This window comes from Dermochelys coriacea, chromosome 9, assembly GCF_009764565.3.
Source record: "Dermochelys coriacea isolate rDerCor1 chromosome 9, rDerCor1.pri.v4, whole genome shotgun sequence".
Lineage (NCBI taxonomy): Eukaryota > Metazoa > Chordata > Testudines > Dermochelyidae > Dermochelys > Dermochelys coriacea.
Genome location: NC_050076.1, coordinates 22,296,163 through 22,311,645, shown reverse-complemented (window position 1 = coordinate 22,311,645; position 15,483 = coordinate 22,296,163). Strand labels below are relative to the sequence as shown.

Sequence of the window (15,483 nt, the reverse complement as noted above, 5' to 3'; positions counted from 1 at the left end):
TCTTCTTTACACGTGACTACAGTTTTATAGTTGTGCCTCCACCAAAGCCAAATTGCAATACTAACTCCAGCGCTTTTGTTGGTGTAACTTATGTCACGCAGGAAGGTGGCTTATTCACATCCCTGAGCGATACAGGTTATACATACATAAGCAGTAATATATAGACATTGCGTCAGTTTCCCAAACTCCAAAACTTCTCTCTCACCAACAGAAGTTGGTCCAATAAAAGATTTTTTTTTATTTTTTTTTTTTTTAAAAAGAGAGGTCAGTTATCATAATACCCACGATTGCAAACAGTACTATGCACACGTATTCATTAGGAACTAGACTGAGACCTCCAAATCCTTTCACAGAGGACAGTGAACAGCATTCAGATGCCACTCACTGTTAGTCACTACAACTTGGAATTTAGGCCAGACACAAGTAAATGTTAAGTACAATGAATAAAGAATATCTTAAAGACTTGAGGCTTTTTGCACAGAGAAGGGGGATGCATCTTCTCTTTCCTCCAACACTGTAGGCAAGGATGAAGAGGATTTTAATGGAGGGAAGAGGTGGGCTTGAACTCTTCTTTCCTCACCAGCAACACTAGCTGAAGGTGTTTGCTAAAGAGATCAGCATGGAAATAGTTAACAATAGTGCCTGACAGCATTAGGTGTTTCACCACTTAGCTCTCCAACTTTAGGCTTTTTCATGTCCAAATAACAAATTTATGTATTTAGGTCTATAGAGACTAATCTTTTAATCTATCTGGGTCAAAATTTGGAATGCGAGTGAGATTTAAGGCTTCCAGCTATCACTTGGATAGTTTTACAGCCTCTCCCTTTGTGATGAAGGATTCTGTTGAGTGTGTCCTGGTATTGCAAAAAATCCCACTAGTTTAGGGCCTAATTCCATAGGTACTTGGAGTGGAGAGGACTAGCACAAGGTGCCTCTCAGAATTGGGTCCTTTGTGCCAGCTTTGTGCAGCTTTGTGCCAGCTTTGTGCAGCCTTGTATATTAAGTTTAAATATGTGACAACCTTCTAAACAAGGTCTCCATAGATTCACAATGGATTTATCAAAGCCTTTGAATTTTTTTTAACACTGCTATATTTCATTCTCTCTCTAAATAATCAAGCAAGGGAGTTTTTGTTGGGGGAAGCGATAAGTTTGTGACTGCATTTGAAGCACATGAAGGCATTAATAAATATGAATGAAGATTGCCTTACCTAGTACTTTTCTTGGTATTTGTGGGATTTGCATTGGAGCAACCTGAACTCTAAACTAACACTATTTTTTTAGTTTTCAGAAAGATGTATTAATACTGAGAGTTATTCACGGAGATAGCTACCAACACTGATATTTTATCCACCCTAAGGCCCTACTACAGATCTGTGTTTCACATGCTTCCTCCCCATAGCCCTGCCCCCTGCAGATTCGCTCCTCTATCATGCCCCAGGCAAAGTCCTGTACCTGCAGAGTGCACTGGGGAATTAAGCAGGAGCAAGAATGACTGTGAGAGACAGACAGGAAAATGAGTGGGTTACAGGTGGCTTAATGGGAACATTGGAGGGTTTATGGCAAAGAAACAGGGATGTGACTGAAGGATCTCTAGGGTGAGAGACCAGTCCCACTGCATAATGCTGCTGTCTTAGCTCCCTGATATGCCAAAGCAGTGCTATGGGGACAGATGCACCAATGCTACAGTACAGAACTGGGCTCTCCCCACTGCATCCCCACCTCCTGCACAACTCCTAGTCCCTCTACCCCCAGAGCCTTGTGACATTCTCTAAAAACTTCACTTAACCCCTATGCTTCTCTAAATCCCACCACCCACTTCTGCTCACCCACTCACATTCCCCCTCCCATTCATAGCATCTTCCATTCATGCCCCTCCCTCCAGTCACATGGCACAATTTTTCTTCAGGTAAGTTACTGTGGGGACCCATCCTCAGAAAAGGTTACAGTAGTAAATTTTTCATCATGGTCTTACCAGGCAGGTTAGAGGGACCAACAAAACCACCCTGCCTTTCCCCTTCCTCAAGGGACGCTGTGGGGGGAGGGGGGGAGATTGCTTACTACAAACTAGGATGGAGTGAGCGTTCCCTCAGCTCTTTCTTGACCAGGTTCCCCCCTCCCAGTTTCCCCAGGGAAATTATAGGGGGTTGCCACTCCAGACCCTTGCATTACAGGAGTAGAGGGCTTCCCCCACATCCTCTCACTTCCCCAGGACAGGTAACAGGCCTAGGTGCTGGAATTAGGGGTGCTGCCACATCCCCTGGCTTGAAGTGACTTCCATTCTATACAGGTTTCAGAGTAGCAGCCGTATTAGTCTGTATTCGCATCCGATGAAGTGAACTGTAGCTCACGAAAGCTTATGCTCTAATAAATTTGTTAGTCTCTAAGGTGCCACAAGTCCTCCTTTTCTTTTTGTATTCTATACAGGGTTTACATTTTGGTTCAATGGCTCTTAGCACCCCCACTATATAAATTGTTCCAGCACCTTTGGTACCAGGGGGAAACGCCTCCAACTCCCCGTTTGGAAATGTACCTGTCCAAGGCAGGGGGTCGGTCTAGGGGGTACAAGTCTCAGGCTGGGAGAGTGGATGAGCGTAGAGAACCCTCTCCAGGGCAGGACCCTGTCGCTAGCACTTGGGCTGTCAGTTGCTCCCAGCCCCTCACAGATTTAACACAAGCTTCTTCCTCCCCAGTTAAGGGCACCCTAGAACTCCTGATACGGGGGGAAGCAACGAGCGAGACTACTTACTAATCTCTCAGTCCCCTCCGCTCTGCTAGCGAACGCTCGCAGGGAAGCCGATCTGTCGCTATAGCTACTTCCCGCGAGATTTCCCGCGCGAGACTTCCTTACTCCCCCGTCTACCTAACGGACCCTCCCAAGCCAGGTGACAAACCACTGACGTCATCGGACCGGCCTGTTAATTAATATCTTTTAAAAAATATATTTACTATTATTGTATATTTTAAAATTTTTAAAAATATGTTTATTCCTTTTTCAGTTTCGTCCGCCATCGCCCCACAGGCCGTTACCAGGCAACGAAGCTCCTCCCATTGACCCACTGTATCATTCAAATTAGTGGGATTTTTCCCCATTTAGGCGCCTTTAAGTAACATTCTTTTTATTTGCTTTAAATTAAAAATTACCGAAACAATGTAAATATTTTTATTTTATTTTTACCCCGTTCCGCGCAGTAACGGAAAACAATATGGCGCCGGAGGGTTTTTTTTTTTTTTTTCATCCTTTCAAACCTGTGGGAGGCCGACAACCAGCCCCCTCTTTACCCAGCATGCTCCGCGCGTTTCTAACGAATTTCGGTTCGAGTTTGGAGTTTGGGCGCCATTTTCGAGTGTAGAAGCCGCCAAGCTGCAGCAGGTAGGAGCCGGCCGGACTCTCCAGAGCCAGCGTTACCCGAAGTCTTGCCGGGGCAGCTCGCCGCCTGCTCCGTGTCCCAGGTACCAGCTCTGCTTGTTGACAGGACTGCGAAGCCTGGGGCGACTCCAGCAAAGTGCCTAGTAATTTATCTGGGGACAGGTGGAGCTGGGGGGCTCTCTTCCCTGTAACTGGAGCTGGGGGACCTCCCTATGGAGCCTGCCTGGGGGGTAGCTGTAGATTTCCCTACGTAAGCTGTACTGGCGGGTGGGGAGCAAGGGGCGGTGGACTTTTTTCCCCCCTCCCTTTCTTTTCCTCCCCCCCCCCCTTCGGGGGAGCGAAAGGTGGCGGCTTCTTTTCCCACTTCTTGTAATCTGCAATCCCGCGGGGTGGGGCAACTGTCCGACGGCCGCTCCGTACCACCACCAATGCAACTGGCCCTTCCCGAGGACGGAGCGGCACTCCTCACGCGAAGAGCAGAGCGGTGTGATTCCGTTCCTCGGGGCGGCGACCCTACCTTCACCAGCAGTATTATATCTACCGAGCCATGGGTGGGGGTCCATGGCAACCTATGGGGGAGAGCGAATTCCCCGTTGTATCCTTATGGACCTATGGGGACCCATTCATTGGATACCAATCACTGGAGGGGAGGCACAGTAACAAGTTTGCGATACATACGATGTGAAGAGAAACCAGAGTATGAAAGGTTTCAGAGTAGCAGCCGTGTTAGTCTGTATTCGCAAAAAGAAAAGGAGTACTTGTGGCACCTTAGAGACTAACAAATGTATTTGAGCATAAGCTTTCGTGAGCTACAGCTCACTTCATCGGATGCATTCAGTGGAAAAGAGTATCTGGAGAATTTGAGAGGCCTGATTTTAATCTGTCTGCAGACTACAGTCTTCTCTGTGACTGTATTTTCAACTACTTCTGACAATTATACCCTAGGAAAACCCTTATAGATCCAGACCAAGGGGCTGAGGAGGAACTTTAGGATGACGGGTTGATTCCAAAACAATTCCGAGGGAAATGCCTAACGCAATCACTGGACGCTGACATCAGTTACTGTCCTCGCATTGAAGCTTTTCCAAATGGGAATCTTCTTGGTTTTTAATTTTTTTTCCCAGTTGTAATGAGACTCTCGCTTGGGAGCAGGTCCATAAGTGTTGATTTTAAGAAACACCTTTGATTTTAGTTTTGTGGGCGGTGGGTTTGGACTTAAATACCTATTAGATGATCAGGGAGTAACTGGGCTAAGTGATTCATGCTTGGCAAGGTGATTCAGATTGAGATGCGAGGGAACCCAGATTTAAAAGCTGATGATAAATAGTTATATTGTAAATGACTCTCTTAAATCTATTTTCAGTATTTTTGTACAATTAACTACCCTACTCAATTTGAATTAACGTTCTAAAAAAAATCCTATAGAACTTAGTCTTTTTTTTTTTTTTTTTAAACAACCATGGGGAAATCCTTTATAATGGGCATAGACTCAAATTGCCTTAAAACGAATTCTCCCTCTATCTTCCACCCCCACTTTCCCAAATGAAGGGCTCATGTGTGGGTTGGGGCTGTAGGTAGGTCTAAAAATGTCAAATGATTGGCACCCATTGTAAGATGACTTTCCAGCCACGTCAGTTTCTTATCTCATGAGAAGAAAACTTTCTTGTCTGTTTTTCTCCATGCTAAATTCACCACTTGCTGTGATGGAGTAATTTAGGCTCTTTGAGGAGACTATTTTACTAGTTCAGGCTTCTTGCTTTTCATCTTTCTCCTGAGCTGCTTTCTAGTCTTGCTTTTTTGGCAACTGCCTTTAGTGCCAAATGGTGGACTTTTGTACTGTTTTTTTTCCCCCTTGATCAAGCATTAACATCAATCTACTTCTGATACTTAATTTGCTTTTTGTTTGGTGTGCTGTCTTTAAGTGTTGAGCATTGACAATAGGGAGCATTTAGCTACATTTTCAGGAAACAGTTCAGTTTAATGTCCTTTGGACTAGAGACTTTATAGAGTGGAAATGGTATTTGAGTATTATTAGATTGGGCTATTGAAAATGTTTGTTAGAAAATCTTAGGTGTGTATATATAAAAGTGATTCTTCAAGTACTTATCTGCTTGGGATATTCACTGATTGTTTGTTACTGAAATGACACTTGCCAGCACATCATAATTATTCTTTATCTGAATATAGATGTTGTGTTTTAATGCTGCCACATCAGAATGTGTCTGTATGACGGGTTTCAATAGATGATGTCCCCCTACGGATATGTAAAAGCCACCATTATGAGAAAGCTACCGTTTTAAGGGACTTTAAAATATGGTGACTAAAGGCTGAGTTTTAGTTTGTTTGAAATCCTGATCCTATTGTCAAAATTCATATGGATTTCAGCTTATTATTAGTCATTTTGGATACACATGCACAGTTATAGCCCTTAATGGGTGATACGCCCAGCACTTGGGTCATGGGGTTTTTCTTGTTTGTGTTAGCAAAGGAGACATATCCCTTGGGTAGTTTGATTGCTTGGAATTGGAGGGGAACAGCCAACAGAAATCATGCCAAGCAAGAGGACCAAAATCTCCACTGCAGTCCTTCAAAAAGGCAAAGAGCCCTTGGAGGAATCCAACGGTGATATGGAAGTGGAAAAAGAAGCCGACACGTGCATCAGTGAAGCATCTCAGCAACGTAAGTGTTTATGATCCCGATGTACCAAGCATGTAAATTTAGTGATATGTCTTGATGACGGTATCTTGCTTAAGACCACTCCAGTTAAGATTCAGCTCCTTTCTAGAAAGGGATGCAGTAATTTTTTATTTAGACAAGTTGAATTTAAATCTGATTTTAAAACTGCAAATATGGCTTTGAAAGAGTTAAAGCATTTGCATCGGTGTTTCAGTTTAGGTAAAAATGCTGTTGGTAGATGATGTTTCTTCCAGCTAAGTCTAGATTTCATATTCTTGCTATGTTGTCTAGTACTTCCGATTGTGGTAGCAGGATTATTTTAGCTACAGATGCATCCCGCAATATGGGATTTCTTGGGCTGGAATAAGTGGCAGTGACTTGAAATCTTCTTAAAATGAATGACTTTTAGGCAATTATTCGTTACGTATTAAACTTGTGTTAGAGTTGATTTTCTGCTGGAAATATCTGTAGAAAATGGTTTTTAGGTAACCATGTATTTGATGTTATTGAAGTAAGATGTTTTTGATAAATGGTTAATATGTGGAAAGTGATGTCAGAGTTGTCTACTTAAAGAAAAAGTTGCTTTTAACAGTTGAAAAGTAGTTTTACTTAAAACTATAATTGAAATCTAAGGGGCCAGTTTGTTTTCGTAACAAACTTCCTGCCTTTCAAGAGTAAGTTGTGCTGTCATTACAGTTTTTCAGGGCATTGTTCAGCCATACTCGGATCTCCTCCTCCTTACAGTGTGTGTGAGCATGCCTGAAATGTGGCTGTCCGGTTATTAATTAGAAAGACTTTGCCCATTTGTACGGATTTGTAGGCTTTTTAAATGTAACTATTGTATTTCACACTGCCTTGCAAAGTGCTAGAATAAGCATTATATAATGAAAGAGTAACCCCACTATTGAACGGATGTGACATCTTAAATGTCTACTTTCTTAAAAATTAGCTCCTTGGAGTTAAAGCATCTTTCTTTCACTTACGTTCAGTTTTAATAATTTAAAGTGAAAGTATAGATTCCTAGTTTGTGTAGAAGCAAATTTTTGTACTTTTTCTGCTTGAACTAGGCATTTAGAAGGTCTCTCTAGTCATTGAGACATTATATAGTTTTTTCTTGTTATTTTGGATGTTTTTAGCAGCCTCAAATGGGGTACTTGATGATCGAAGTTTAGAAGAGATTTTGAGTAGCATCTCTCCTCCCCCACCTCCAGCAATGACCAATGAAGCTGGAGCTCCTCGCCTCATGATAACTCATATTGTAAACCAGAACTTCAAATCCTACGCAGGGGAGCAAATTCTGGGACCTTTTCATAAGGTATCTTTCTATTTTAAGTAACTTCTAAACTGAAGTAAAATTTTGTTGTGTCTCTAGTACTCCTTATAGTACTGTGAACACAACTTATCAGCAAATAACGTCTTATTTTATATATTTATAGTGGAAGAGTGAGAATTACTTCAATGATAATACTCTAATTTTATTTACAGGACAATAGATTACTTATAGCTAAAATGTAAGTTTTTATACTGTCTGTCTTCTAATCTGAATTAGAAGTAAATTACAACTTAAGTATATATCTTTTGCTTTATTTGATTTACTGAACAGCGTTTAGGGGTTAAATCACAAATACAAGAAAATTATGTGGTTAATTATGAACTTTATAAACCATGCTTTCTGAGTACAATATAGCTTTCTGACTTTACAGAATAAAACTTAGAAATCTGAGCTAACCGGAGGTGTGTGTTGAATAGGTTGAACTTTTTTTTTTTTCCCCTCCCCCCCCCCCGGCAGTAAAAACTAAGCTTCCCAATAGTCTGCAATTTCCTGCACTAGAAATAACAGTATTTTCAGCTGTCTACAAATGAAATATATGAAGCAAATTGGCTAGTTTCTATTGTAAATTTGAATGTTGTTTCTTTCTGTTATGCAGCGTTTTTCTTGTATTATTGGACCAAATGGCAGTGGAAAATCCAATGTCATTGATTCAATGCTTTTTGTATTTGGGTATCGGGCACAAAAAATCAGATCCAAAAAGCTTTCTGTGCTGATCCATAATTCTGATGAACACAAGAACATCCAGAGTTGTACTGTGGAAGTTCACTTTCAAAAGATCGTTGACAAGGTACGTATTCTTCTGCTTAAAGGAAAAAGTATGCTGAGGCTTCCCCCCCTCCCCTTAAGGATTTGAGAATTTAACATTTTACTGTCTTAATGTGGAACTAGCTTAGGATGAAAAAACTCGCCCATGTGATCGGCTTACCTTTATGAAGTAGAATACTTCAAACTAACTGGCTGAAAAAGTACACAACTTCAAGGAGATTTGTTTCTTTGTAGTGCTTAATTTCCACTTTGAGTAGATATAACTTTTCATTAGAACTTCTGGATGACTAGTGTTTGGTAATACATTATTTTAAAGTTGTTTAAAAATACTAAACCTTATTCTACCATCAAGTCACATTAGAAATGTTTATATTTATCTCACACACACGCTTTCTAGGGTTGTGTGCAAGTGATTTCATTGATACTATTTTAAGTTAAGATCAGATACATAATGTGTTCTAAATTGTAACATGCATTATGCAGATTTTTTTTTTAAGATTTGAGGATTAACAGCTGGATATTTTTATACTTATCAGCCTTAGATATTTTCTACTTCAATATCAACTTACTACAGCTTAAAATTGAAGTTTTTATCGTATATGCACACTATTTATATTACATTGTTTAAATTGATAAACTAATCACAAGACTTTCACCTAAAAAGACTAAACATTTTCTGAAATATTAGGGATAAGATGTTGATGTGACCTTCATTTTGATTGAAATACATTAAATTCTTTTATTTTTCTATCTGTTTTGTTTTCCACTTTACTTAGTGCGAACTTTTATGTAGTATTGCTGATTTATTATTACTTACAGCTTGATGGAAATTTTTACTTAAAGGATTCTAATATTTTTCAATAAATTGTTTATCATTGCTCAAATATTGCCTTGATTGTCCAAGAAATGTTGCTTGGGATAATTTTGTGCGTGTATCTGAAGAAATAAAAAAGGGAAAGTGTATTTGCTTTCCGATGTAAATCATAAAAAGCTTCTTGAAAGTCAAAAGATTTTAGTTAATAGGTTACCAGAATATATAATTCTAGGCAAGGGTAAAATACTCCTCGTGCATTTCAGTTGAAGCACTATTTGTCTGCATTAAAGTACATCTGAATACAAATAAAAATTTGACTTGTATTTTTATTATACTAGACTGTTCCAATAATTAAATTTATTATGGCTTTCATTTGTATCTGCATAATACCTAGAAGCTAATTTCATGAAGTAAAACAACTTCGAATGGATTTGATATTAAAGTTAATTGTATTTGGAGGGGGCTATTCCATTAAAGTGGCAAACCACTTTCTTAAATTTTAAAACTACCTGTGTTCCTTTAAAACTTACTTTTTAAAACTAAAATTTGGTGTCAGTTTTATTGTGCCTATTGCTTTCAGGTAAAGCAAAGATCTCTTGACCAGCTACAAAAACATTTATATATATTTGTTCAACGTGTCCATTTTTATTGTCATTTTTTGTATCTTCTATTTGTACAATGGCTTCAGAGGCACTTAGCTAAAGTTCTTCCTTAATGTTTTTTTTTGTTTGTTTGTTTTCCTTCAGGGCTAACTTAGTCAAAAATAAGACAGCAATTATGTTAAAATATTCAAGGCATCCTAATATAAAGATTAAAAGAAGTAGTAGCCTCTTTGAATTTGAACAAGGTTTTTTCTTTTTGATATGCATGGAGAGTGTAGCAAGAAAAAAAAATGTCATTAGATGCTAAACAGAGACTATGGTGTTTTAAAGCAGTAGCTGGGGTAAGAGGAGGGAGAGGCATAAAATTAAGGCCCACTCAGTTTAAACTTGTATAGAGTGCTTCTATGCTGTTTTCAGGGTTTTTTGGAAGCAAAAAATTGCATGTTTAGTGAGGTGTGCATGGTCTAAGATTTATTATACACTTCAATAGAACTGGGAACCAGGGTACAGTTGCCTTGTAAAAGCTTGAACATGAGGGTAAAACTGCACTTAACAGTGAAATCTGAAGTAAGCTGTGACCTAATACCAACAATTGTTTTTCTGGTTTTGTTTTTTCCTCAAAACAGGAAGGGGATGATTATGAAGTCATTCCCAACAGCAATTTCTGTGTATCTAGAACTGCCTACAGAGATAATTCTTCTGTCTACCACATCAGTGGGAAGAAGAAAACATTCAAAGACGTTGGTATTCTGCTTCGAAGCCATGGAATTGACCTGGACCATAATAGATTTTTAATTTTACAGGTAAGTCTGATTAGTTCTGAGTTTAAAAGTATAACTTTTCTCAAACTCCTAACAAAGTAAATTTGTCTAGGTACTTTGAGTCTTGTATTTGAGGCCTTAAAGTACTCTAGCAGCACATCATGGTTTGCATGCTCTAACAAAAATGCGAATCATTATTTGCTGCTTTGGAAATTTAAGGAAGAGAAACAGTTGAAGATACTTCTAGTCCAAAGGTTTGTACTGCTGTGTGTTCCTGAAATTTTGGATGAATAGAAGAATTGCTATATTTGTTCCGCCCTAGCAGCACGTAAATATTGGTGTAGTAAAGTAAATCTTAAACCCCAATATTATTGTGCTGCTTAAGCGTGGCAGAGATTCAGCAACTTGTTTATCCTTTAGATAAGATGCATCAATACTGAGTCAATTCAAATGTGAAATAATTAGATTTGTCTACGTAGTGTTTTATGACATTGAAATGTTTTTACTTCAATAGTATGTACATATTGAAGTTAGTGTTGCTTTCAGTCTGTATATACTATCATCACATTAAGCATGCTATTCTTTACGCTTCTTTGACAACTGCAGAAGATGGAGTTTTTAAAAATACACTTTTAAAGTATTTGAGTACATAAATCAGCCTTGCACAATTAAGTAATTAAAGCTCAGAGCGAACCTCATTCAAGCTTTTTAAAAATGAGGTTGGTTTGTTTTTGTTTTGTTTTAGAGAATTTGCCATTCCTGGAACTCTTATTTCCACTTCCTGGTTTAAAGGTGAAGGGGCTGGTGTCCTACATTCACCTTTTGAGGAAAAAAGCCTGCAAAAAAGTATCCAGGGCTTCCCAACTTAAAAATATTGGGCTTCCTGCAGCACCCGTTGGCCAGGAACAGTGAACCACGGCCACTGGGAGCTGCGGGGGGGGGGGGGGGCGTTCTTGTGGATGGTCAACGTAAACAAATGTCTCACAGCCTGTCAGCAGATTACCCTGATGGGCCACATGCCAAAGGTTGCCGACCCCTGGTATAAGATGTTTTCTCCAGTACTTGGACGAAGGTGGGGAATATCTGGGAAAGAATCCTGCCAAATATAGTTCTTTTTAATGTAGGTGGCTTTCTTCCATTCCTCTCTCCCACCCCCTCCCAAAAAAACCAACCCTCCAATAAATATGTATTCAGAATTAGTGAAAACTCGCCTATTATTATAGTAGTCCACTGGACTACCAAAATAAAGTTATTGGAGGGGAGCCACCACGTATAAGTCCCACTGTTTTCACCTGATGATGGGAAAGGGAGTGAATGTTGTGTAACCAGCATTAGACCCACCACCCTGCCCTTTCTTCCCTGCTCCTCCACCTCTGGCCTTGTATGGGCGAAGTACTATTAACTGTGTAGGGGAAAATGTATCAGATTTCTATGCAAATAGTCTTCCTCAATAAAGCAAGTCCATTTCCCTGTGCAAATGTCTGTAGAGCTCCGCTTCAAATAGATGCTGATCATTAGTTGATACAAAGGGAATGTGAACTGATAAATACCAATGGGGGAACGTGACAGTTTTGAATATTTGAGGCCTGGGGATTATAGCTAAAAATATTTATGTAAATGTAAGGACACTTTTTTTTAATATGACTCTCCCCATGATTAAGCATTTAAAGTCTATGCTGCTGTAATTTAAGAATCAATAAATAACATTTCCACTTAAGGGTTATTACTTTTCTGATATAACTGAAACTGGACTTAATATATCCCTGTGTTTTCAAAGATTAAATGAAATTTTTTTTAGTCCAATTTTAAGTGGTGAATACCTCAAATCCTGACCAGTTAAATCGTGTATAACAAGAATATTTTGCTCATTCTGAGGAGAGGGCCCAATTCTATTTTTAATTAAGGGGTGTGGGCCAGAGTGTAAGTTTAGGATATAGACTACTGTCCTCATTGATGATGGTGAAAATTAAGCTGTAGATTGAGACATTTGTATAAAGATCAAAGGCAAAATGTAACCTACTTATAGTAACTAAACTTTTAGTTATTCAGTACCTAAAATTACTGGATTCAGTAGAAAAAATACCTACCTTTGGACTATCTCTATTTCTACTTAGTTTTCTTCTCTTTTTCCTAATAGATTTAGATGCCCAATTTTAGGGACCTAAATTTTAGTCAAACTAAATGGAAATGAATTAGTATGGTTCTCTCTATCAAATCCATTTAGTTTTGTTTGCTATTCTGAACACACTTGAAGCACAACTTCTAAAATAGCCTCTCTGCCTACAGTCTTCAAAGAACCCTGTTTTGTTTTGGGGTTTTTTTGGTTGAGGGGGCGGGCAGCAGGAGCAGTACCATTTACAACAAAGAGCCCTTGTCAGAAAAGTTACTCAGGTATTACACCCCCTAATAGGATCTAAAAGCTTTGTTGGAAAAATTATTCTCCTAAAACTGGACTTGACAAATATTTTGGTTTTAAACCTTTGAAAACTATTTGAAGACTGGCTTCAGTTAAAATAGAAAATTAACAATATTTAAGTAGGGGGAAATGTTACTTAAACTTCAGCATCACGTACTTTAGGTTTTTGATTATAGCAGCTAACTTTATTAATTTGGGGGTAAACACTTAAAATTGTCCAGGTGTACTTAGCCTGTGGAACATTTTGAAATCTAAAACTATAATTCAAAAATGAAATTTGTCATTGTAAAGCTTATAATAAAAGTATACCATATTGTAGAAAAGTCCAGCATCTTGCTGTTGGGTTTAAGATAATGTGATTTTAAAAGTTTACTGAAATTGTGATGTAAAACAGTTAGCTGTAAATGACAGCAAATAAAACTAAGGTTATTTTTTCAAAACCTTGCTTATAATGGCAATGTTAAGAATTTGTATGTAGAACAAGAATTGAGTTAATTTGTGTTTGTGGGCTTGATGTTCTGGCTACAGCATGCTAAACTCATGGAGGTGAGCAACAAGTAGTACAGCCAACAATGGCTCCTCTAGACAGTGATTAGCTTTAAGCTTGGAGGGCCATCTTGTTTACTTCATTTTTGCTGGAATGATGGTGGATATGACTAAAAGGAATATTAACTAAAGGGGAAGAACTTCTAGAGATCTGTCAAGATTGTAGACTTCCTGGGGATAGGCAAAGACACTTGAATGTGACCAGCAAATGGGGGAAAAAACTATTAAGATTACAATTCTGCTAAATGTCTCCAAGATGAGAGGCAGTTCAGTGCACAATTTAACTTCAATCTCTAAAGAAGAATGGAAAAATCCAGTCCTACAGTAGATAGCTGTCTCTTATTCAGTTACTTTCCAGAATAATCTTAATTTCTGCTAAATTGTTGAAGTATTAAAAGTAAAATATGGTGAGCTTTTCAATACATTTTCCTCTAAGGTAGATTGAAAGTTATGTGCTGAACATATCCTTTTATGCTGATTATTTAAAATATACATTTCTAATCTTGATAGGTTTTTAATTCTAAAATTTTCAGGTAACCTTTAAGCAATTTTAAGGAAAAAATATAGTCCCAGTAGTTCTAACTGATAACATTCTGCAGTGTATTAATAAGTTTTCAGCCAGTGGCAATGTATTTTTGTCTTATAACTTAAGACTGCTGCCAGCAAAAGTTTTATATATTAAAATCTCCTTTCACCTGTTGGCCCATGGAAATATTTTAGGAATCGCTTTTTAGAGGGTTAGGAGATTTAGTGGTTGGGGGAGCAGTTTGCTTTCCAATAAGGAAACAGGTTGGTTTGTTTTTTCCTCCACTTTTAGGACAAGTTTGTGAGCAGTGGATAGGATTAATTTTACATAATGTCTTTATTGCATTTGTTTTATTCCATGTGAAAGTTCAATTCCTATATATAAAATGCTCATAAGCAATACACAGATTTATTCAAGTGAGTACTAAAAGTAGTTTATGCTACTGCTGTGTTAGTGTTATGCTTCATGCTGAAGTGAAGGGATATGATAATTATTGCCTCTTTTATACTTCCAGTGTTCTAAAACAATGTTTAGAGGTAACTAAATTTTTCATTAGACTTCCATGTCGGATAAACATTTCTCAAAAACACACACACACACACACACACACACACTCTTTTATGGTTTGAGAAATCTGACTTTTTAAAGATTAATACATATGCTTATTGTATATTGTCAGATTTAAAGTCTAAGGCTCTATAATTCTCAGTTATATTCAGGGAGTATCTTCTGATACTTACTGGATTTGTTTAGAATCTGACTGCAGATCATAAAATCTACATTTGCTTACAGTGTTACTCTTTGTAATTAGCAAACTTGTTGAACACTGGAAAAGTGAATGTTTTGTGAGGTTTTTATTTGTCTCTTATTAAACATGGGTATGGACAGACTACGCTTTGCATCTCATCTAGCTATTCATTAGCACAATAATAGAGCAGAATTAGTATATTTAAATTGTGTTATCTTCCAGATGGAAATATTTTTTATGAATTATACAGTCAAATGTTGCATTTTCTTGAGATTGTCAATCTCTGGCTTGGATTCCAAAACTAAGACTTACACTCACAGCCTTAACTTAAGGAATCATATTTAGCACAGAGCTGAACAGGATGTTCTTGAGAGAGCTTCCAAAATTACAGTCAAAATATGTGTAAATAACAGTTTAGCAAAGATAACTCTTAAGTTGGAGTACTACTGCATTATGAACACATAATTATCCTATACAAAGTTCAGCTATTACTGTAACTGGTTAATTCTGAATTTCTCAGCTTTGGGCAAATTAGGGTATCATTGAAAGTCTCCTATACATGTGCATCTATCAAACATTTGAATTAAAATTCTCAAAATGTATATCTAAGATACTTACAGGACTCCAGTATGTAATTAAACTATCCACTGTATTATTATATTGATTATTTTTCTCAACCCGCACCCACTAATGCTTAATTTTCTGGGGATGTACTGGCAGAAATTATAAGGATGGTGAATTTTTCCTATTTGGCATATATGGAGAAATTCCAGACTAGAAAATGAGACATAACTGCAAAAAAGAAAGAAACCCCTACAAGTCTATTATTTTCCCAGTCCCGTCCTGTTAATAGACTTGTAGGGGTTTCAACTCGGAGCAGCGAGAGCTCTGTGAGAGACTGCTTTGCAAGAGTGGAGGGGAGAATAA

General features: G+C 38.1%; 2 protein-coding genes across 14 annotated transcripts in view; one reads left to right on the top strand and one right to left on the bottom strand.

Moving 5' to 3' along the window:
* IFT80 (intraflagellar transport 80) overlaps positions 1 to 2,884 on the bottom strand; it is a 145,016-nt gene extending 142,132 nt beyond the window's left edge. For 4 of the 5 annotated variants that reach the window (XM_038417223.2, XM_038417225.2, XM_043491883.1 and 1 more), the window contains exon 1: positions 2,749 to 2,883. The gene's annotated coding sequence lies outside the window, so the exon portion shown is untranslated. Of the gene's footprint in view, positions 1 to 2,748 lie in introns of all 5 variants that reach the window. The other variant, XM_043491885.1, reaches the window with a different exon arrangement.
* A 308-nt stretch (positions 2,885 to 3,192) lies between these two features.
* SMC4 (structural maintenance of chromosomes 4) overlaps positions 3,193 to 15,483 on the top strand; it is a 95,797-nt gene continuing 83,506 nt past the window's right edge. For 2 of the 9 annotated variants that reach the window (XM_038415871.2, XM_043491878.1), the window contains exons 1-5: positions 3,297 to 3,452; positions 5,853 to 6,048; positions 7,185 to 7,360; positions 7,974 to 8,165; positions 10,186 to 10,362. In XM_038415871.2, coding sequence (XP_038271799.1) covers positions 5,919 to 6,048; positions 7,185 to 7,360; positions 7,974 to 8,165; positions 10,186 to 10,362 — 675 coding nt within the window. In that variant the 5' untranslated portion in view covers positions 3,297 to 3,452; positions 5,853 to 5,918. Of the gene's footprint in view, positions 3,965 to 5,817; positions 6,049 to 7,181; positions 7,361 to 7,973; positions 8,166 to 10,185; positions 10,363 to 15,483 lie in introns of all 9 variants that reach the window. The other 7 variants (XM_043491879.1, XM_043491877.1, XM_038415870.2 and 4 more) reach the window with 6 other exon arrangements.